Source organism: Phragmites australis, chromosome 11, assembly GCF_958298935.1.
Source record: "Phragmites australis chromosome 11, lpPhrAust1.1, whole genome shotgun sequence".
Lineage (NCBI taxonomy): Eukaryota > Viridiplantae > Streptophyta > Magnoliopsida > Poales > Poaceae > Phragmites > Phragmites australis.
In genome coordinates, this window is record NC_084931.1 from 5,279,909 (window position 1) to 5,304,380 (window position 24,472).

The 24,472-nt window shown below is 41.3% G+C and overlaps 1 protein-coding gene across 2 annotated transcripts; it reads right to left on the reverse strand.

Annotated features, from left to right (window-relative positions):
• Window positions 1-12,622: 12,622 nt before the first annotated feature.
• Window positions 12,623-20,182, reverse strand: LOC133885491 (uncharacterized). 2 transcript variants are annotated; one of them, XR_009903228.1, is made up of 5 exons: window positions 19,249-20,182; window positions 14,678-14,833; window positions 14,166-14,568; window positions 13,648-13,779; window positions 12,623-13,353 (listed from the first exon to the last, which is right to left on the reverse strand). XR_009903228.1 is itself a non-coding variant. In XM_062325210.1 (4 exons), exons 1-3 carry the CDS (start codon window positions 19,834-19,836, stop codon window positions 14,167-14,169), a joined length of 1,146 nt encoding a protein of 381 aa, XP_062181194.1. In that variant the 5' UTR covers window positions 19,837-20,182; the 3' UTR covers window positions 12,623-13,779; window position 14,166. The 2 variants fall into 2 exon arrangements, 1 of the variants encoding a protein (XP_062181194.1); XM_062325210.1 differs by having other exon boundaries at window positions 12,623-13,779.
• Between the last annotated feature and the right edge of the window lie 4,290 nt (window positions 20,183-24,472).

A 24,472-nucleotide genomic window follows, 5' to 3' on the forward strand; every position in this document is an offset into this window, starting at 1 on the left:
GGTCTCTTTTCGGATTTAGTGACAGGAGTGCACTTCGACGTCTTTCAGTGCTTGGCTTTGCTACTGCAGTGGCATGCCGGCCGGGAGAGATGGCCAGAGTGGAAGAAGAAGAAGACTAGGACCGGCAAAGTTTAATTGTGCAGTTTGTTCTTTTCTTAGGGTCCTACATGTAAAAGGGATGTATTGTTTCACAATTTTAATATAATCCCTACTATTTTGCCAAAAAAAAAAAGAAATCTATTAATTGTTTCCCAACTGTTATTGATATGTGAACGGCAATGTAATCCCTTCGTAATAATTATTCTATCCATCCTCCCTCCCCTCCCTACCACTACCTTGTTCTCGGAAGCATCGTCATGCAATAGGGATGCAAGTTTTGTATTTTTTGTTGTTGTTGAATCGATCTAAAACTTAAAAAATTGAACTAAATATTCTCTCCTACCTAATTGAGTTAAGAAAAAATTAACTAAATAGGCACCCAAAACTACCTATCACTACCAACAGAACATGCCATCAGTGGCGGTTCAAAATCACCATCAGTGACGGGTATTGAACCATCATTGATTACTCAACACTAATAGTTAGCGATTATCCGTGCTGGTTCCAGAACCAGCACTGAAAGCTCCTATCATTGCCGGTTCATGGCTCCAACTAGCAGTGAAAGTGGTTTTCGGGAGAAAAAAAAAAGAGGTGGCTCGATTTCAAGCCTCCTCGGCTGCCGCCTTCTCTACTTTGCACAAGAAAACACGGTAGCACAAATGCTGTCGCGACAGCACACACAATCGTCTCCCCGCCCTTCTTGCCACCGCCTAAGCGGACGAGGTGGAGGGGAGGAGGAGCAACGCCACAGCTGCAACCCTGCTTGCCACCACTACCACCACCCACGAAGGGAGGAGGCCGGTGGGGAGAGGCCACATTGGGGGCTCGTCGGCTCGACGTGCTCCGTCCTCAACTCGCGCCTTGCTACCGCCACCGCCCATGAAGCGAGGAGGCCAATGGGGAGGGGCCACATCGGGAGCTCGTTGGCAAAGGTCTTCAGTTCCCGCCTTCTGCTCTAGCCACTCTTCTGCTCCAAATCACACCTCCTGCTTTGGGTCCCCATCACTGGCCACTGCGTGCTAGCTTTTCTCGCTCTCCGCAGCGGACGCTCCACCTCCAAGGTGAGGCTAACCACACCTAGGGGTAGTTTGAGGGAGGCCGCGAGCTTGGCGGGGGAGGCCGCAGGCCACATGAAGGCGAAGAAGGAGGAAGGGTGGCGATGGACGTGAGAAGGAGGAGATGGAGATAGAGATGGGCGGCTGAGACAGGATAGGATCGGATAAAGCCTTCGTACGGACGTGAGAGATGAATGGGGCACCTAAAAATATTAGTACGTGGATGTGAGTCGACCGAGCAGACTTGAGCAAAGGCCAATTAAACCAAAATTTTGGGTACCCCGTTCAGCCACCAAATTTGTCGCCTCCACCTAACCTCATCACCGTCCCTACCTTCCTACCAACTCGTGGCTCCACCATCGATCGCCCATCCTCCCTTCTAAGCCTGCTTGGGACATGGTAAACCTCGAATCCTAACTCTGAATCGCCGAAGCCAAAGAAGACGTGCAAAAAAAATACGGTGTCTAAGGGGCGAGAGTACAAACCGAGTGTAGTATAGCGTAATAGACCAAGTCTTCAGTCTAAGGGACATCCATTTTACCTTCCGTCACTCTAATTTTGGTAGCTAGGAAATGGTGCAATTATATTAGAATAATTAACCCACGCTATAAAAAACTATTTTTTATACCCAGGCTGTCTTTTCACAGACAACTCATATAACAAACCGCATAAGCCTGTCCCTACGGTTTCGAACCACCCGTGGAAACAAATTTTGATATGGGGCTACTTACGACAACTGCATCTAGAAATATGATGATTAACACATGCGGTTCTTTATGTAAATCGTCTGTGTAAAATGTTATTTTTCAGAGACGGTTCCTTATGTGAATCGTCTCTGAAAATAGGATAATTACTGCAAGTGGTTTCTTATATAAATTGCATGTGTAAAATATCATTTTTATGCAGTTACTTATATGAATCACCCCTGGTAATAGATGATAATTTATCTTAAAAAAATCAAAAAAATTCATACTAAGTCGGATGATGACAAATTTATATCAAAATTATATCTCTCGATGAGATTTACAACTTTGTAGTTGATTTTTTTTCATTTAAGTTTATTTAGATATGCAAATAATCGTTTGTAGTTTCAGACAGAAGAGATTAAAAGAATTGCATATGCTATTAGTATCACTAGTACTTCTATAGTGGAATGATACTGACATATCGCGTGAGCTGAGAGGTCCCAGGTTCAAATGCCATAAACCACACGCATGTGTATTTCACATGAAAAATCATGTGACTTGTGACTTGCGATCGTGGAGGTGCCTGGTCAGGCAATTTTCTTTTGGTTTTTTGATAAAAAACATCAATTTAGGGACCGATTACCAGAAATGATTCCTTAAATGAACCACGTATAAAAACCTACACAGACAGTTCCTTAAGTGAACAGCCTCTAGTAATATATTTCCATAAACAATCTCTTTTGCGCAGGTAGAAATCATCCATTTTCACAGAACTTCGATGAGAGACGAATAACTAAATGTCTATAAAAATATGTTACCACCCGTTTTTAAAAATTGTTTCTATAGTAATACTAGAAATCACAAGCATAACTGTTAGTTCACCAGGTCAACATATACTGAAACCCCTACAATCACAAGAGTGATATCATTGCGATACATATATATAGTCATACTTTCTAAAGTTTGATCATCGATATCTTTCTAAATATTTAGGACTTACCCATGAAATGGATATCTACAAATTTTGTCACCGAAACCACGCTCATAATATTTCAACTTTATTAGGTTTTATAAAATCCATAACATAATTTTGTTGTTAAAGTTGTGTTTTGTGTACCATATGTCAAAGTTTAAAACAACACTCTCTCATATAGCCGGCAGGGCATAGTTATTTATGTCAATTAGTACAGGATAAAATACATATTTTAGCTGACAATAATAGATCATCTTGCACGCTACAAGTGATATCTTTTTTCTTTACTAAGAAGCAACAAGCACATGATCGAGACATAATTGTCGGTTTTCGCGCTGTCAGTATCATGCATGATGCGAGCGCGCGAAAAGGCAGGTCACCATTTCATGCATATATATAACCCACACGTGATCCACGCATCCACGAGATATATAACTGGTCAGAGCATCACTAGTACTTTATATATACTAACTGTTTGGGTTGGATCGAGATCAAAATTTCGATACATACACACACACAACTAAATAGAAGAGCGAATTTCGAAAAGCCGCGTCGTTTCACGGTCGTTCATTTAAATTTGATATATATTCAATTTTTTAATGAACCAATGTGGCTTGCTCAAAGATCATTTCACTCTCTTCTGCCATGGATTCGCTCCTCTATCTTAATGTACCACAATCTCCATAAAACTAATTAAGTTCTACTCTTTATTTTATAGTCTCTTATCCTTTATTACCCTCAATGGTGAAGCTTCAAAGAAAATATTGTATTGAGTTATGTGCACGGACCAATTCAATAAAAAACCTAAGCTAACTGATAAGAAAATGTATGAGCAGTTCACTTATACTTTAACATATTAATATTAAGTGGGCTGAACAGAGAGAAACTTAACGGTATTCAAATTTTTATTAGTATTGAAGAGGTAAGTAGAGTGTTGTCTTTGGAAAATTGAATAGGAAGGAGGAGCCATGGCCACCCTTGGTATGTGAGCATTGGCGGAGCCAGGTGGGGTCCGGGTTGGCCCGGAACTACTTAATTTTTAGGCCCAAAATTTTTATACTATGGAGCCTAAAGCAAAAAAGAAAGCCCAAAAAAGAAAAAAAAGGCTAAGAGAAAAAAGAAATGAGACGGGCAAATAGGCTCAACCCAGAAAGGATTAGAGTTTTGGTCCAAAAGTTTTTTTCTTTTTAAGTCTTCTTTATTCTTTTCTTTTCTATTATGTTTTCCAACTGATTAATAAATTCTTGAAATCAAAGCAAGGCTAAAGAAATACCAAAATACTTTAATTAATTCTGAAAAGTTATGGAGGGCTATTTGGAACATAAGGAACACTCTAAAAACATTTTTAGCTCATGAAATTGCTTATTTTCCAAGTTGAGTTTAATTCAGGGGAAAATTGCTATATTGCCAAATTAATTGTAGTATTGTAATATTCTATTTGTGTAAGACCATATTTCATATTTGAACTATTTATATTATAATTTTTTGCAAAAGTTTGAACTTATTTATTTAATTTATGATATTGTAAATTTCAGATTAATTTTTTAAAATTTTATACTCATATATTAAATTTGCAATCTTACAAAAATTTAGAGCACATACCTAACAGAAAAATCCTAGCTCCGACACTGCCCGTGATACCGCTTCGCCATTGATTACCCTCCCAAGTTTCCTCACTATCAAGGCCCCGATTATATGGTGCATTGAGCTTCTTTACAATCCATGATTCTCCATTACACACCATTTCAAGATGCGGTGCCAATGAAACTGTTGTAGCTATGCTTTCGCACTTCCCCCGTTGATATTTCCGTCAAAAAATGAGCAATAATAGATATGAACACCAACGTGCTTAATATGCAAGAGCAAGACACACTATTGCTTCATTTCTTCACGGCAATATGGAACTGGGATCTTTCGCCATCAATATGTTTCCTAACAGATACGTGACATAAAAAAGTAGGGGAAAAAACATGACGAGCCATGAAAAAAAAAAGACATCAAATTATTTGATTGCTCTCGACACAGTTCCTCAACTGCCGCCAGTGAAATTAGCCCGATCAAGTAGACAAAAAACCACTAAATCCTAGTAGACACTGTTGAGGAACTGTTGCTACCGGGTGTAGTCCAGCGATCTCTCGAGAGAACAATTGTAAAAGGAGATACAAGCGTAAGGGAAAAGCTAGCTATTCTTTATTCATCTGCTTTCTTGTGTGTTACAATGAGGAGTCTTCCCCTTATATATAAAGAAAAAAAACCTCTAAGAGTTGTACTCCAATCCTACTAGGATTCGAGACGGTCCCACTTCAATACGTAACCTGCTAGGTTTCCTAACACTCCCTCTTGGGCACTTCTCGCGGAATACATATGTCTCATCAAAACTCCCTAAAAACTCAGTGGGAAAAATTAGGAGAAAGAGTACATAGCTCACGACATGATCACACGAATTGACTCATTAAAAACCTTACCATGAGAAACTTCAGAAAAACTCATATAAGGGAAAAAGAGTACAATTCACCCAAATGCTTCAAGTAATCTTCATGATTAACCTTGAGTACTTAATCTTCTTGACTAAGATTTAATTCTTCTTATCGGTGTTAAGTGAAATATCTCCCCCTGAACTGTGCAACTCTCTAAGTCTCATCATCCCAATGCCACGAATACATCTTTCAAAACTAGATGCGGGGAGAGATTTAGTGAATAAATCTGCAAAATTTTCACATGACTTAGTATGCATTACCTTTATTTCATTCATTTTATGCAATTCATGAGCATAAAAGAACTTGGGGTTAATATGCTTCGTTAAGTTGCTTTTCACATATCCCGTTTGTACTTGTGCGACACGTGCAGCATTATCTTCATAGATAATGGTAGGGGTGTTAGTAGTGTTCAAGCCACATGATTGCTGGACGTGATTGATCACTCTTCTAAGCCATGCGCATTCTCGTGCGGCTTCATATAGAGTTATTATTTCTGAGTGATTCGTCGAAGTAGATACAAGACTTCGCTTCGACAATTTCCAGGATATTGCAGTTCCACCACATAAGAAAACATAGCCAGTCTGTGATTTCGCTGTATACGGGTCTGACAGGTACCCAGCATCCGCGTATCCAATCAGACTTAGATTCTGATTCTTTCTGTAGAACAGGTTCATATCCTTGATACCTTGCAAGTAGTGTAGAATATTTTTCAAGCCCTTCCAGTGCCTTTTAGTGGGCTCTGCACTGTATCGTGCAAGTAGATTTACTGCAAACGCTATGTCTGGCCTAGTGCAATTAGCCAGATACATCAGCGCACCTATTGCACTTAAGTATGGAAATTCTGGTCCCAATACTTCCTCCCCTAATGACAGAAAATTATTTTCATCAAAAATGCAGTCAGCGAAGCGGGCCGTATGCAGATTTCCAGTTGCTGGTTCTAAATATTAGATTATGGATGCAGTCTCATAACCGATATAGATTCCAACTTTCCGCAAAGACCCCATAGCAGTCCGCTGTGGCAGCGGTATCGGCACATAAACCATACATCCAAATTTGCGTAAATGGGAAATCTTCGGGATTACCCCTTGCACTAGTTGCATAGGTGAATGGATGTTGTAGGAGGAGGGTCTGTAATTAATGAGGGCAGCTGCATGCAAGACTGTGTGTCCCCAACATGTAGCAGGCAAATTACAGTGCTGCAACAACGGTCTAGCAATGAACTTTATTCTCTTGATCAGTGCTTCAGCTAGTCCATTCTGTGTGTGGATATGCGGTACAGAATGTTCAACTTTAATCCCCATGCCAGTGCAATAATCATCGAACGCTTTCGAAGTAAATTCTCCAGCGTTGTCCATTCGAATGGACTTTACTCGATGATCCGGAAAATTATTCCTGATTTGTATGATCTGCGAGATCAACTTTACAAAGGCGTGATTACGGGTAGATAATAAACATACATGCGACCACTTCAAAGACGCGTCTATTAACACCATAAAGTACCGAAACAGGCCAGAAAGCGGCTGAATAGGACCACAGATATCCCCCGGGATTCTGTCCAAGAATGCAGGGATTTCATCCTGTACCTTCAAGACAGATGGTCTCACTATTAATTTCCCGGTAGCACATCCAGGGCATACAAAATCTTCATGATTTGGGAAATTCTTCACATTTATGCCATGACCTTGTGGGTTAGTAATTATGTTCCTCATTATTCTAAGACCAGGGTGACCTAATCTATCATGCCATAGGGAGAATAATTCCGCACTACGGAATACAGTCTTTAAGGTAGTGAACACTTCAAGTGCCCTAATACGAGTGTAGTACAAGCCACTGCTAATGGAGGGAAGTTTTTCTAATATTCTTTCTTCACTATCACACTTAGTGATGTATAGGTACTCCTTATCATTTTCTTCACCAGTTTCTACATGGAAACTGTTAGCGCGAATGTCTTTAAAACTTAAGAGATTCCTTGTAGATTCAGGGAACAACAATATTTCTTCAATGTGTAAAGTAGTTCCCATAGGTGGTGTGACTGTAGCTCTTCCAGATTCAACTATGCATTTATCACTACCAGTGACAGTCATCACTTTTCCAGAGCTATTTCTGATATAATGGAAATACTTCTTTTCTCTTAAGATTGTATTTTTGGTTCCACTATCCACAATACATACTTACTCCATACGGGCGCCACACATATTCTATAAATAAAGCATTCAATCATTCACATGCAAGAAAGTAGCACAAAGACTAAATACTTTATATATACCATTAAAAAAATTATTTGCAGCTAAGATCCACTCTTCTAGAGCTTACATTTATTCAATCCTCCTAAATTCAGCAACTAACTAAATAAATGGCTAATTACTCTAATTCTAGATATAGTCTGCGAAACATCTGGCCACTTCATCTTCAATGGTTTTGTTTTCTGCTTCATTTATTTCGGCATCTACTATGGTAGTGAAAGAGAGCAAAGTGGAGGCCTCTGCATCATCTTTCATTGGGAGGTCTTTTACAGTCATTGCAGGAGCGTCATCAACTTCCATGTGAGATGCATCCCTTTCAACTTCAACTGCTTTTTCCTCTTCCATCCCCACTGCAATGGTGAGGTGTGCTTGTAGCTGCTCTTTCTTCTTTTTTCGGTATGCTTCCATAACATGCTTTGGTGCTTTGCAGATTCGGGACCAATGTCCCCCAAACACCGCACTTATAGCATATCTGGTTCTGCTCACCATAAGACTTGACTTCTTTCTTTATCTTGCCATTATCATCACTAGGCTTGACTTTGCCTGTCACCATTTTCTTTTCTCCTTTCTCCCGCTTCTTATTGCGGATCTTGCGCGTTTTGAAAGAGAGTTGATTGACTTCTAGTCCACTGCTCCTTCCTTGCGGCTGGGATAATAAGTTCTTGTTTATGACTTCGTCATGAACTTCATTGAGTTGCAACACATCAATCAATTCTGAATACTTCTTGTAATTCGATTGACGGTGATTGCGTGCGAATTCTGCCGCATTCGGGTGGAAAGTGGAAAGAGTCTTCTCAATTTTCTCCTCTTCTGTGATCTCTTTCCCACAGAGACACAGTAGTGTGCATATACGATGCAGCACGGAGTTGTACTCTCCGATATGCTTATAGTCACAGAAACGAAGCCGGACTCATTCTTGCTCTGCGAGAGGATTGATGGTGTACTTAAGACGCTCAAAATGCTGCTGCAGTGCGTCCCATAGTGCCTTAGCACTGGTCATTGCCATGTACTCATCCTTCAAAGTGGGAGAAAGATGATGGTGGAGAAAATGAAGTACCTGATCATTCTCATCCTCCGTGGGAACAATTATACTACTTGTTCCCAAGCTAATTGCAGCGCAGAGCCTTTTTGCTTCCAGTACAATCCGAACATCCGATGCTCAAGTGAGATAGTTACGGCCATCAGCACTCAGCTCAGCGAACTACTTGTTCGTGATGCCAGCCATCTACATTATTTAAATGATGCAAGTATTACTACCAGTAAAGTTGCTTCATGTTACTAAATTGGATTGCTGCAATTTTTTCGATATTTTCTATGCTATTATGTGAATTTTACTGAATTTAAACGTATTTCAGGCAATTTAAACAGCAAAAATAACATAGAAATAAATACTGCATAATGGCTAAACACATGCAAAATTCAAATTCTAGAGATATTTTCATGCAGGAAAAATATTTTCAGGATTCTCCATAAAACCCGCAAAATTCCAAAATTTGCGTAATTTTCAGAAACCACAAGGATTAATTTGCAAATTTTTAGCATGTCCTTTTTCTTTTCTATTTCAGCCCCTTCATATTCTTTCTAGCCGGCCCAAATAGCTTCTCCCTTTTTCTATTTTCTTATTCTGGCTAATTTTTTATTTGGCCGGCTTGGCCCAACTCCCATTGGCCATACGGTCGTGCGACCCGGACTAACGGCGTACTAGGGTTTACTAACCATAGCCGCAGCCGCCATTCGTGCGCCTGCTGGTGCAGCGGGCTGCCGCGCTCGGTGCAACGAGCGCCGGCGAGATGGCGTGCCAGCCAGGGTGGCTGCGTGCGGCGGCTTGGGCGCGCGAGCAACACAGAAGCACAACAGCAGCAGGGACATTCGGTGGCCAGGAGCTTAGCTGCAAGCAGGGGATGCTCAGCGGCCTGGCACAAGGACGGGCGGCCACAGGGCGTTGGTGTCAGTCCTGCTCTTCCTTCAAAGGCACATGGCTGCAGGGCTGCACGGACTGCATGAGGGAAGCACAGACTGTAGGCCATCGTTCTTTTGGGCAAGCATGCGGTAGTGCACTCAGCAGGGGGTAGCCTGGCACGGCACAAACGAGGCCTGCAGGGCAGAGGATGCAGGCGCACGTCCAGATCAAGGCAAGGTCCTTCACGTGCAGTCTTGGACACTGGGGACCCAACAATAATTCACGTCAATCTGACATGCTACAGTAGTACGTGCGGATCGACGCAAAGCCGAGGACGTCTCGCGGCGGCGCCTTGAGGTGCGACGGCGTGCGCTGGGCGGCGACTTCAGGTCACCATGATGACTAATACAAATGAATCTGCGTGTTCTAATCATGTCATAAATTGATCTAATAGCGTGCTAATCTACCAGATTAACCGTATAGATCAAAACTGTGAGAAAATTGACGACAAACCGTAGCCTGTTTATGTTGTGGTAAATTCATGCCGCGTAGGGCATATAAGCTAGGCCAAAGACCTGCCCGCTTGACGACGATGTCGATGCAATGCAGATCGGTCGTAGGCAGATTCGTTCCGCTAGCTTGATCTCCAGCAGAGCTTCGTGCTGACGTGTTGAGGAACTGTTGCTACCGGGTGTAGTCCACCGATCCCTCGAGAGAACAATTGCAAAAGGAGACACAAGTGTAGGGGAAAAGCTAGCTATTCTTTATTCATCTGCTTTCTTGTGTGTTACAATGAGGGGTCTCCCCCCATATATAAAGAACCAAAAACCCATAAGAGTTGGACTCCAATCCTACTAGGATTCGAGACGGGCCCACTTCAATACGTAACCTGCTAGGTTTCCTAACAGACACTACTGCAGAAATTCTAATCAGTGTCGATTTAAAATCGTCATTAGTGACGGGTTTTGAACTGACACTGATTATTCGGCACTGATAGTCACTGACTATCATTATCGGGTATGTAACCGGCGCTGAAAATTACTATAAGTGCTGGTTGATAGCTCCAACCGACACTGATAGTATTGACTATCATTACCAGGTATGGAATTGACACTGAAAATTACTATTAGCGTCGGTTGGTAGCTTCAATCGATACTGATAGTAGACTATCAGTGTCGGTTAGAGCTACCAACCGGCACTCATAGTTTCAGTCTCGATTCAATGATTTTTGGGCTGAAAAAAGCTTAAAAACAAATTTCGCGACCAGGGGCACCCACCCAAATGCATCCAACATTCGCAAGTCACGCGATATTCACTCGCATGCGGCAACCAACACTCGAACTCAAGACCTCATAGCATGTGCGCGCGTGTGACTCTTCTAACCATCTCAGCTATCGTCCCTTCGTTAGTATAGTAGCACAATAAATCCTTTTGACATCTTCCAACTGAACGTTTGAATGGCTATTTAGATATCTAAATGGTCTCAAATAAAAAAATTGTCAACTACAAAGTCGTACATCTCGTCGAGTTCTACAATTTTCATATAAAGTTTTCCGCATCCAATTCGTGTGCAAAAGTTATGAATTTTTTAATGTGAGCTGTCATTGACCACTGCTGTAACTTTATTATAATTGTTTGGGCATTTAAATTACTTCAAATTAAAAAGTTTTCAACTACAAAGTTGTAGATCTCATCGAAAGCTATAATTTTCATATAAAGTTTTTCCTCGTCCGACTTTGTGTGAAAAAGTTATAATTTTTTAAGATGAGTTGTGACAGTAGCAATCTTCAGTGCTGGTTCGTGGCTAGAACCAGCACTGATATATCAGTATCGGTTCGTATCTAGAACTGGCACTAATACAGTCACTATCAATACAGTTCATGGCTGAAACCGGCACTGATGTATCAGTGCCGGTTCTAGCCACAAACCGACACTGATAGTGATTATCAGTGTCGGTTCTTTGCTTCTCAATCCTTGTTTGCACGCGGGAGTTTAAGAACCGGTACTGATACGTCTTCAGTGCCGATTACTATTGAACTGGTACTGATAGGACGCTATATATATGGTGTTCTGTAGTAGTGAGATTTTCCCATCAGATAATTTTCTAGAAGTGCATGGAGAATATGAAAACTATTTTAACTGTAGTGAGACACGGAGTGTGACGCGATAGTATGCATACTACAAGGGATATCGATCGCTTCATCTGTTAGGTCTCAATCTTTAATACAAACATCAAGATTATTAGCTCTAGTAATTGAACACTACTAAAATATTAGTGTGGAAGCGTGAGATCAAATCTGAGTTCAATGATGCCATTAGGTCTTAATGTTTGCTTAGAGCAGATCAGCAACGTGATGCACAAGTAGGTGATGCAGTGGATAGCCTGAGGAAGAGGTTGATGCAGTATGTAAGGTTGTCGGTGCGGCAGTCGTAGCCGAAGTGTTGATGTCGCTGATGGCCGGCATAATCAAGTGGGCATGGCGGTGACGACAGTCCTCACCCCATTACGACGTCCTTATGATCAGTTAGGGTTGTTAGGAGTGTGGCTAAAACTTACGTGAATAGGTCATCTTCAACGTCATCCTCAACGTCAGACCCCATCTACACAGTTGATCATACATACGTACCGGGTTGCAGCTGAGCTCGTGGCAGCAGCTGGGTTTGCGGCGAATTGGTGCCCTCGAGCTTGGCATCACCTGTGAGCTCGGAGCTGCAGGTGCAGCTGCTGATCATTTGACCGTGGGTGCCACCTGTTCATGTTGGGTGATTCCTGTGTTCATGCATGGGTCATAAGTTAAATTGCTATTCTTTGGCACGGTATGTGAATCGCTATTAGTAACTAATACCAACAGTCCAAAGGAACATGAGATCAAAACCAATAAAATTAAAGGCAACATTAAGGAGTGAGTGAGAAGGAGAGGTGCAGTGCAGCTGTGCAGGTGAGAATTTTCAGGTCGATCGGTGCCGGTAAACGTGCTGCTTCCATTCTCAATTTCAATACAAGAGTTGGCAGAACGAATCATGCCCACTTTAACTTACGAGACTGTTGCTAGCTGGTAAAAGTAAAATCATATTGGCAGTTTTACATCCATGGCAGAAGGGGGTGATTAGTCAAGCAGGCACCTTAACTACCTTTTTCAAATTAAAAGAAAAGAATCGTCAAGATACTAATTAAAAGTGCTCCATGCGTCAAGAAACTAATCAAGGAGCTTCATTGCTTAGCTATCAGCACAAGAATTACAATCAAAGTTCAAGAATTCCTATAATGGTAGCGGTACCTCAGTGAGCCACTGATCGCTAAACATTGTACAAGACACTTGCTTTGCGCACGTATGCGCAGCTTTATTGCAAACACAATTTACAAAAGAAATAGAAAAGTTCAAACACCTTTTGCTAAGGTCCCTAATATCTTCTATGATCGGAGAAATCTCAGACCTTTGATGTTGCGAGTTACTCCAAAGGTCAACTAGAATTTTACTATCCGTTTCTAGGATCAACTTCCTTGCACCCCTCTAGAGCAAAAGACAGTTGTCTCTGCAAGAAACATTTCCATTGCCAAGGCATTTAGTGTGTGTTCATACCTGACAACAGCAGCACCGTGAAGAACACCATTTTCATCTCGAAGAACAAACCCAATTGCTCCAGTGTGGTTTTCATAGAACGCGCCATCAGTATTGCACGTAAACCACCCTTCAAGCGGTTTCTCCCACACCGGTTATCAGATTTCCTACTTCCTTGTGCTTGTCGGGTGAAGAATGTGCTAGAGATCAAAGGAAGTATCCCGTGCCCAATAGATTGCTTGCCTCGTTGACATCATCGCTTCCCCGTGCCTCCCTATTTCTAACCATCCAGAAAGTCCACATTCCACAAATGATCACTGCTGCTTGACTTTTTGAGCAAACCTCATGATACAACAGATCCTACAGAATACATTTCGCAAGAATTTCATAGGATACATTTCGCAATATTTCACATGAAACAGTTTGCGGAAAACTGTAAAAAAAGGTCCCACCCTCGGAATCGAGCCATATAATAGGGCCACTAAGATAACAGCTATTCGCATCATCCCTAAGACTGCCACGTTACATATAATTACAATCCATTACTAGATGTATGTGTTACTATATCCATCATAATTGATCGTGCTATCTTTAAGAGACTAGATTACAACAAAAAGTAAGGGTCACTCAAAGACGAGGAAAAGTCTAACTAACCAGAATGCTGATGAGGTTTGATAGTGATCAACTATCGGCAGGTATGGCATGCAACAACAGAATCATTTTACGAGGTTGTGGATCAGTATCTTTCAGCAGCAACTGGCGTAGTACGGTTTAAGCATTTACTACCTGTCACAGAAAGGAAACAACCACCATTTACTACCTGTAACATGAGGAAATGCAGGGGAAGCATAAAAAATATACATTATTGGAGATTATAACCCAATAATACATTTCCTTTGTATCGTGGAATGGTTCACAAAGAAAAACAAAAGGTACATAGCGTTGCAATTAACAGCATGCCTTATGAACTTGGTGTGATTTCTCGTATGCCACTTTAACTTCATGTGTACCGTATGTCATCGGTTGTCTCATTCACGATTTGGAATTATGAGTATTCAATGGCGTATGAGGAATTGGGGTCTCGAACAGCAAATCATATAGATTTAAGTTACATTAATTATCACGAGGAAATAAAATTAACAAGAAGACATAATTGAAAAGACAAATTGTACCTCAGGAATCTACAGCAATTGGAGTTGGCATGGAGGCTTCATCTTTGGACACTTCAGCCATTGCATCTGCATGGATGCTTGTTAACACTGGCATCTCATTCTCCCTCCAAATCGCATGAACTTCATCAGTTCGGAATCTTTGAGTAAATGTCGACTCCTCCAGGGGAGTGGTTGCACCATGTGCATATGCCAGTAAACCAGTGTATGCAATCATTGCCCCGTTGTCTATACAGTATCGGTCATCAGTTGCGAACAGCCTGCCCCCTCTTTCTGAGCACATAATCCTCATCATCTCTTGTAAACGTTCATTGCATCCAACACCACCAACAATAAGAACATCCTTTGAATCACAATGGGCCATGGCACGTTCAGTAATTTCAATAAGCATCGCAAATACAGTTTCCTGGATAGTTGGCCATCAATAATCATAGTCAACATACAGCCTTTGTCAGTGCAACTAAGCATAAACATTTACTATCTAACGATAAGGGAGTTTAAGAATACACAAGTACCTGCAATGAGTAGCAAAGGTCTGCAGGTGTGCACTCGTTATTTTTAAGCTTCTCAATAGCTGTAGCTTCGATGTAGCTCAATATGCCACTAAATGACACATCCATACCCTTTACAATATATGGGAGATCAATGAATTTGTCTCCCTTCTTCGCGAGCTGAACAAGTGAAATAAATATGTTAGATTAGCAAACAAACCTCAAGGAACGATATTGATGGCATCATGTCGTACAAAGCCATAAATCTGTTGAATACGGAATAAAGAGGAAACTATTGTTTCAAAGCAAAAAAAGAAAGAAAGAAACTAGTGGGGACAAGTCTAACATAATAGTGAAGTTAAATAACAATCACACTTGTGTTCAAGTGCTTCAAAATACTTTTTCCATAAACTTTACATAAACGGAGTCCACATTGTTACCAAGGTTAATCATAAAGCATTAGGAAGTATACTGAAACCATAAGCTTAGACAAATTTTGTTTGCTAAGTATGTCAAATTGCTGATCAAGGTGATAGATTTCCAGTTTCCACAGTTCAAAACAAACAAAATGGAAATAATTCTGCACATCAGGCATGCTACAAGGAAAAGGAAAACAAAAGGAGGCAAGAATAATATAAACTGATGTAACTTGATCAAGGTTCCCTTTAAGGCTGATGACCTGAGTGCCATGATACTAAGTAAGGTGGTACAGAATAAGAAAGCACTGAAAACTTCGAAGCTATGCAAAGAATGGAACTATGGAAGGTCTCTTGTGCTTATGATATGGGCAAGGTGAACAGTTAATGATACAGTCTTCTAAAGGGCGGCGCATAGATTGCCTAGGCCTGCTAATGGGTTGGGTTGAAGAGGGTTTTTTGGGTTGGGTTAACAGTTAGGTTTGCTTTGGATTGGTGGGAGTGGGTTTGCTTTGCTACTGGGTTGGGTTTGCAAAAGAAGCGGGTTGGGGTGGGGTTGGAATGGGTTATATATTTGCGGATTCGTATGGGTTCAACCCATGGGGTCCTATTTGGGCCGTCACTCATTATCCCCATTGCTCGTTCCCTAGTAGCACGAAGCGAAGACATCGGCGGTGTCAGAGTGACGCTGCGAGTGCTGAGGGCGGCGGCCAGGTCTGCTCCGCAACCGCCGGTGACGAACACGAGTCACAAGTCTCCTCCTCCAGCTCCCTCCTCCATCCTTGGGCTCTCCATCACCACAGGCTCCCTCCTCCCATCCTCCAACTGTTCGTTTCTTCTGAACAGATAAGTGTCAGCTTCAAATGTTCTTTCCCCACTTGTGTGCTTTTCCAGTCAATACTCAGTAAATGGCATGTTTCACAACTAAGCTTTGGTAGATCAGTTGTACCGTATTTTGTTCATCTAGCCATCTAGGTTCAGTTGTACTCCATGGAGAACCTGATTGAACTGCATGCTTAGTGCATGTTTCTTTCCACTTTAGCTTTGTTGGATATCACTATTTATGTTATGGACTGTCACTGTTTATGTTATAGCAATAAGATAGCAATATTTTACTTCATTGGCATCTGAACATAATTAAGGATTTTCTTTTCTTCATAGTTAGGGTTGAAATCTCTGAATATAATTTCAATTCATTGTTCTATTGAACGCTATCTCATTTGTGCGCTGGAAACTGGCAACTGCTATCACATAATTTGTCAAAGTGCCTATTTGTAATCTTTTCTTGTTTAAGGTGATGAATGATAAGATTCAGTGTTAATCTGAACTGGGTGCAATTTGTGTTAATTTTCATTGGCATCTTCCTATCTTTATTTGACCTATATGCAAGGCATGTATTCATTAGTATATGCCCTGCATGTTCATTAATAGCTTTTTGCAGCCCTGTTAGGCCTATATTATTGATGTTCTTTGAAAAGCCTAAATTGTTTCTGCAGCTTGCAATTGAACTCTAAATATGTCAGATATACTGCAAAGTCTGGTAAAATATGAAATTTTGCATCAATGCATTTTCTTGTCCCCTTGCAATTTCAGAACTGCTTGCTACATTAGCTCACATGAATTTATCACAGGAAACATATGCAAAGTGTAGCATCATTCTGCCTTCTTTTTTAGCAGTAGAATTTATCACAGGGTTTATTTGTTTCTTTTTCTAGAAAACATATGCTGAAATTAGGAGGCTTTCATGTCTATTTATTCTACTGCATCTTGTAATTTTGCAGCTGAAGCTGAAATTTTGAGGCATTCATGCTGAAATTTCCTTTTTATGCCTTAATTATTAATGTTCTCTGAAGCTGCTAGGCCTAAATTGTTCTACTGTATCTTCTAATTTTCTATCAATGCGCAGGTAAACAGGAGCATGATTGAGCAGTGAAGTTTAAACGGCAATGGCAAAATGGATGCACTGCTGCATAGCATCGAGCACTTGAAACTTCTGAAATGTTGAAATAAAGTTGTAACAAAGTTCGAGTTAAAACTGCGGTGTTGTAATACATAATTTAATTTGCATATATATATATATATATGAACTGGATATACTCCTTTATCACTATGAGTATACTTATATACTCATTATAAGATACTCCAATGTGAATTACATGAAAAAATTGAAAAGAAGTCCATCAATTTTAATAGATTTTGATAATACCTTCATATTTATACATAAAATGTAATATACTCAAAAAATATGTACAAACTACCTAAAAAAGTATACATACCACTTAAATGATCTTATATACTCACATGCTCCATATATATACCATTTATTACATGAGATACTCCCTATGTTATGAGATACATATGTGAGAGTACATACTCCCGGGAGTACCAAATATGCTTCATATATATATATATATATATATGGCGAGTCTATTCTACACCTAGGCACAACAGTGAACTACGTTGCGCCACTCTCAGTTATTGCAACCACCTTCGCACCACCCCAGTTACGACTAAGAAACTAGTCAGTTACGACGGCACATATAGGTGAGTTACGATCACATGATAAAAAATGTATAATTACGAGAAGCAGTGTAATTTACTGCTGCGCTGCCCTCAGTTACGACTAAGAAAATAGTCAGTTACGACAGCACAGATAGTTGAGTTACGATCACATAACAAAAAAGTCAGTTACGATAGCAACTATATTGCTTTTTGGATCGTAATTGGGGTGTGCGCAGAGATGACCCAGTTGCGATCACAATTACGACTAAGAAAATAATCAGTTACGACAGCACAAATAGTTGAGTTACGATCACATAACAAAAAAGTCAGTTATGATAGCAACTATACTGCTTTTTGGATCGTAACTGAGGGTGTACGCAGAGATGATTCAATTGCAATCACATGAAAAAGAAGTGCATAATTACGACTAGATAAGGTACCCAGTTACGATCATATATGTTTGTAGTAACTGACCTATCTTGTGAGTCGCAACTATACTATTTTTGGATCGTAACTACCTTGGGGGGGGCGCAACAGTGAACTACAGTACGCCTAGGCACATAATATATATATATATATATATATATATATATATATATATATAGGAAACTAGTCTGTACTCTCTACTATGATATACCACATAAATGAACTGAATATACTCCTTTATCACTATGAGTATACTTATATACTCATTTTAAGATACTTCGATGTGAACTATATGAAAAAATTGAAAAGAAGTCCATAAATTTTAATAGATTTTGATAATACCTTTATATTTGTACATAAAATGTAATATACTCAAAAAAAAATATATGCAAACCACCTAAAAAAGTATACATACTACCTGTATAATCTTATATACTCACATGCTGCGTGTACATACCATTTATCACACGAGATACTCCCTATGTTATGAGGATACGTATAAGGGAAGTACATACTCCCGGGAGTACCAAACATGCTTCCTATATATGTATGTATGTATGTATATATATATGTATGTGTGTGTGTGTTTGTTATTGAGATTTATGGTCGGGTTGTTTTGATATGGAGAAGTACTGGCAATATGCACCAGCAGTACCCAGCATGGGAGCAGGCAGCAGACCTGCCCACCTGCACCCACGGGTTGAACCCATGGCAAACCCATGGGTTGAATCCATTGGTGGGTTAATGTGGGTATAATTAAGCTGGTGGGTTGGGTTGGGTAGGGTTTACGCATAGTTTTTGTGGGTTGGGTTGGGCTGAGAAAAGGAGTTATTTTGTTGTGGGTTGGGTTGGGTGCGGGTGGATTCCAACCCATTAGCAGGCCTAAGATTGCCTAGGCGTTGGGCACTGCCCAGCGACCACACTTTAACCAAAAACACTGATCTGGGTGGGTTGGCCACCTAGTTGGTCCTAGACGGTGACTAGGTGGGCGATCGTACCATCCATGGAGGTGACTACCCAGTGCATCTACAATTTATCAGATGCATTTTAGTCATTCCAAATCCCCGATCGCCAGTTAACTACCCAGTGCATCTACAATTTATCAGATGCATTGGTTCATGGAGACAAGGTAACGAGCTAGAATAACACTAGCATAACCCAGCATCTATATGCATTATAGATCTATAATTGCAGCAAAATCAAACAAGAGCTACGGGATACTCAAGTTTGGCATTTGACCGAACATGTTACCTGCTCGATGTTATACCCTGGGCTGGGGTCATTGGAAAGCTCGAGGACCCTGGCAAAGCGGTCGAGGCAGTTCCCGACGGCGATATCAATGGTCTCCCCAAAGATCCTGTACCTCCCACTGCTGTATGCGATGACCTGCGTGTTCCCTCCGGAGACGTAGAGCACGACGGGGTCCACGGCCCCCGTGACCACGCGCCCCATCTCGATGTGCGCAACGCAGTGGTTGACCGCCACGAGCGGCTTCCGCCAGAGAAGCGAGAGCGCGCGCGCCGCGGCGGCGGCGACCTGGAGCGGCCCGCCCATGCCCGGTCCCTTGGTGTAGCAGACGCAGGTGAGGTCGGCGGGGGAGACGCCAGCCTCGGCGAGCGCGGCGCGGAGGAGCGGCAGGAAGTGCGCGAGGTGGTGCTGCGCGGTCTCGCGGGGCAGGAAGCCGTGGCCCGGCGGGGTCACGTAGGTGTGGCGCGGGTTGGAGAGGATGTCCCCCGAGAGGGAGACGACGCCGATGCCGATCTTGTTGGCCGAGGACTCCAGTCCTAGCGCCAGCGGTCCCGGCGGACGGCGGGTCGCCGGGGACGGCGACGACGACATGGTGGCGGCGGCGATAGGGTTTTGAGGGAAACGAATGGAGAGGGCTCGTGTCGGGTGAGGCGTGAACTGTAGCAGGCACCAGCCTGACCAGGCCCAAAGAAGGTAGGCCTAGTTGCTTCTTCCACCTTGGCTTGCTTCCTCTGCCCCCCGCCCACCTGCTCTCCAGGCGGCAACTGCTCGTTTTGGAAGGAAAGGAAGCGCTACCGAGGCCTCAAAACCCTAGCCGCCGTCCCCCTCATCTTCGGCTCCTCGCTAGCTAGCGCTACCGTCACTGTGGCCGACGCTCGCAACGGAGGTCAGGTCAGTCAGAAAATGTTATCTTTTTCTTGGATTATTGCTGAACTGCCACCAACATCATTGTCACAACCTAGCTAAGTTATGGCAGGGGATTGGAAAGTCTGAGAAGAACCGAAGAAGATTTGGGGAAGAACGGCGGGCTATATTGTTCGTTCTTGCTCAGTTCGTGTTCAAGTTCAGATAACAATAATGGCATGTCTCCTTTCCCCGACTCCGATCCGGTTATAACACACCCAGTCGGGATTACAATCTAGTAATTAATGCACTAATTAAACAGGTTTAGCTAATGATTAACGACCATAACAAAAATGGTAAATATATTTAATTGTGCCTAATCCGACACAAACGTCACTCTAGCTGCTGTCGGAGCTAGCAACAACAACAACGAGGGAGAGGGAGTGAACAAAAGCCGTCGATCCTCAACGAACTAGTATCCTATAACCTTAACCATCGGATGGCCCAATTATGACAAGTCCTCCTCTTGAGACAGCAATTGCCCTCAAGCGTGCTTGTCTTCCTGAATTCCACATGCTTTAGTCTGGTACTGATCCTGCACCCACCATTCACAAAGAGTTTGCCAATAAAAACTCGGAAATGATGCTTTGATGAAGGACTTATCTTCCTAAGTTGCTTCTTCTAGTTGCAAATTGGTCCATTGCACCGGTCATTGTGTGATGATGGAGTCATGCCTCGGGAGAGCTCTTGTCTCCAATACTGAAACTAGAGCAGATTTAACTCGCCCTTGAGAATCCACTATGGAAAGATCCTAACTTGGAACAACATGACTACCAATGTGTTTCTTTAACTAGCTTACATGGAATACAGGGTGAATCTAAGCATTAGATGGAAATTGGAGCTTATAAGCCACAGCACCCACCTTCACCTTCTGCAGAATTAAGAAAGACCCATAGTATTTTATAGTCAACTTTAGTGAATATCTCAAGCCGAAGGCTAAGAAAGACCCATAGTATTCTATAGTCAGTTTTAGTGAATTTCTCAAGCCAAAGGCTACAAGTCTATAGGGTTGTATTTTCAGGTAAACCATATATCCTTCTTTAAACACTCTCTTAGATCTCTTGAGGTCAGTGTACTTCTTCAAACAAATTTGATCCTGGTTCAAGTTTTCCTTCAGCCCATCACTCATATGTTGTTTTTCTAATAGAAAGATTCTAGGAGATGATTCAGGACCAGGTATGGCCACTTCACTAATCAGGTGAGGTGGGTAACCATATAGGGCTTGAAAATGTGTGCATTTGAGTGAAGTGTGGTAATTAGTGTTATACCACCACTTAGCTAAAGGAAGCTAAAAATACCATCTCATGGGTTCAGCAAAAGTCATATATATGAAGTAATTCTCCAAGCATTGATCTACCCTTTCAGTTTGACCATCACTTTGGGGCTGATAAGCTAAGCTAAATCTGAGAGAGATCTTGAGTGATTTAAACAAGGATTGCCATAGTTCACTTGTGACTATCATGTCCCTGTCAGATAAAATTGTAGTAGGAAAACCATGGAGCTTAACAATGTGATCCATAAATGTTTGAGCTACTCCACCCATAGTGATTGGATGTGAGAGGGGAATGAAATGGGAGTATTTGGTTAACCTATCGACAACCACCAAAATTATGTCTTTACCATTTGATTTAGGGAGCCCTTCAATGTCATGTCACGAATTGGCAATAGATCAAGAAGTCTTGGGTAATGACAGTGCTCACCTTTAGCTCTTGGACAAGTTGTCACAAAGTTTTATATACATCTTTTCATACCATTCTAGCAAAATAATTGTTTCACTCTTTGATAAGTAGTAGCAATTCCTAAGTGCCCTCTCATTGCTGATGAATGCAAAGGTGTGATTATTTGGTTTTGTATACTGACATCCTGACCCACATGAATCCTCCCTTTATACCTCAATATGTCTAAGTGCAATGTGTAATGTGAATTTGGGCCAGGAGCCAAAGCCAGTTGAGCAATGGTCTGTTGGTAGAATTCATCATTGGTGTAGCTCCTAAGTTTTTTTGCAACCCACAATGATTGAATAGTAGATATGGCAAGACATTCATGTTCCACCCTTGATAATGCATCAGCTACTATGTTCTCTTTCCCTTTTTTATATTCAATCTTATATTTCAGCTGCAAGAGCTTTAACAACAATTTGTGTTGCATTCTTCTGTTACCTTCTGTTCTGTAATAAATTTGAGGCTTTGTTGATCTGTCCTTATTATCAGCCCAGACCTCAAGAAATAGTGCCTCCACTTCTTTGATGCTTCTAGGATTACCATGGTTCCTTATCATAGATAGATTGGGACGGGGCCTTCTGACTTAAGGACTTGTTGTAGTAAGCAATAGGTTGTCCATTCTGCGTTAGAACAACCCCTATCCCCACTCCACATGCATCAGTTTCCAAAACAAAAGGCTATGAAAACTTTGGCAAGACCAGTATAGGTGATGTTATGAGCTTATGCTTGATCTCTTCAAAAGGCTTAGTTTGATCTTGTCCCCAATTAAACGCATTCTTCTTTAACATATTATGCAATGGCCTGCATATGATCCCAAAATGCCTCACAAACCTCGTGTAATATCCAGCTAGCCCCAGGAAGCTCCTAAGTTGAGTGATGTTCTTGGCAGTGGGCCAATTTCTCACTGCCTCTATCTTGGAGCTATCAGTAGAAAGTCCTTTCTCATTGATAATATGCCCCAGGTATTCTATTTGTAGCACTGCAAACACACGCTTACTCCTCTTGGCAGTTAGGTGGTTGTTCTTCAAGGTTTGCAGTACAACTTCTAGGTGATCTCTATGTTCCTCCAAGCTCTTGCTATATAATAGTATATCATCGAAGAATATAAGGACAAATTTCTTAAGATGATCGACAAATATTGTATTCATCATTGATTGGAATGTGACCGGGGCATTAGTCAGCCCAAAAGGCATTACCAAAAACTCAGAATGCCCAAAGTGAGTCCCAAATGTTGTCTTATGAATGTCCTTTTTCATCCATTAGAATTTGATGGAAGCTTGATCTCAAATCCAGTTTGGAGAAGTACCTTGCTCTGTTGAGTTCATCAAAAAGATCATCAATTACTAGAATTGAGAAATTTGTTCTTGATTGTCATGTCATTCAATTGTCTATAGTTAACACAAATCCTCCAACTTTCATCCTTTTTCTTAGCTAATATTGCTCGTTATGAGTATGAGCTTTCACTAGGCTGTATAATCCCTTGGACCAATATTTGTTTCACCAATTTCTTCACTTCATCCTTCTGATTATAGGGCATCCTATAAGATCCGATGCAAGAAGGGACACTGACTGATTTTAGTGGTATTGACTGAAAACATCCCCTTTTTGGTGGTAGACCAGATGGCTCAGAAAACACATCAACACACTTGTCCAACAATGACTGGATAGATTCATCCAACTCGTCCTGAATTGATTCTTTAGACACTTCTTTAATCTATAAAATGTAATCCCTCACTCCTTTTGATACTAGTTTGCAAAACTTCTGAGCTTCCATTATTGTACACTGTTCAACAAAGGAACAGTCAATGAAACTTACTTGCATTGAGCCCTCTTTGGTTATTATGAGGAACCTCTTTTTCAGATCAATGCTGATAGGACTATGTGAATATATCTAGTCACAACCAAGTATTACATCATAGCTGTGCAACTCCAGTGACTGGAATGGATTCATAAATTTCTCCTTCTGGATTTGATAACAACAGTTAGGTGCATGTCCTCCAAACATTAGTTCTCCACCGCCAGCAACTTCGACCTTCTGCATGGGATTTTACTGAATTTGGCACTAATTTGCTAGCAAAAGTAGCATCTATATAACTGCGGGTGCTTCCACTATCCACAAGTGCAACAACCCTTCTTCCTCCCACTGTTAGAGGAAGACAAAATATAGTAACAGTCCTTGTGTAGCTTGCTTGGATATCTGCATGAGATGTGGAGACTGCAACTGCTACCCATTAGCTTCCTCCATTTGCAATTCTTCCTGTTCTTCTTCTACATAGTGAAGTTCTTCTGGTTCCAATGTCATTGTGTGGGTAAAGTTCTAATAGAACTTACACTTTTACTTGTGCTTTGGAGTCCATGGGGTACTGCACTTCTAGCAGGTTCTAGGCTCTTTGGCCTTGATAGCAACATTGGGAAGTCTATCAGGTTTCTGAACTAGCTCCACCTTATGTGCTAGTGGCTATGAAATTGCAGTTTTCTGTTGTGTTCCTATCTGGTAGGAAGTCTAACTAAAGATAAAATTAAATGAAGTACTATGTTTCCTGTATAGTATTGCCTTCTCCAAATCTCTAGCAATCCCATATGATCTTTCAATGTCTTTGGAT

What these genes read in the sequence shown, in the direction of transcription:
- LOC133885491 (XM_062325210.1), bottom strand. Translation starts at nt 19,836, where the DNA reads ATGTCGTCGTCGCCGTCCCCGGCGACCCGCCGTCCGCCGGGACCGCTG. An exon ending in CAGGGTATAACATCGAGCAG is followed by an intron (nt 14,834 to 19,248) that starts GTAACATGTTCG and finishes TCACTTGTTCAG; the next exon opens with CTCGCGAAGAAGGGAGACAA. An exon ending in ACCTTTGCTACTCATTGCAG is followed by an intron (nt 14,569 to 14,677) that starts GTACTTGTGTAT and finishes CCAACTATCCAG; the next exon opens with GAAACTGTATTTGCGATGCT.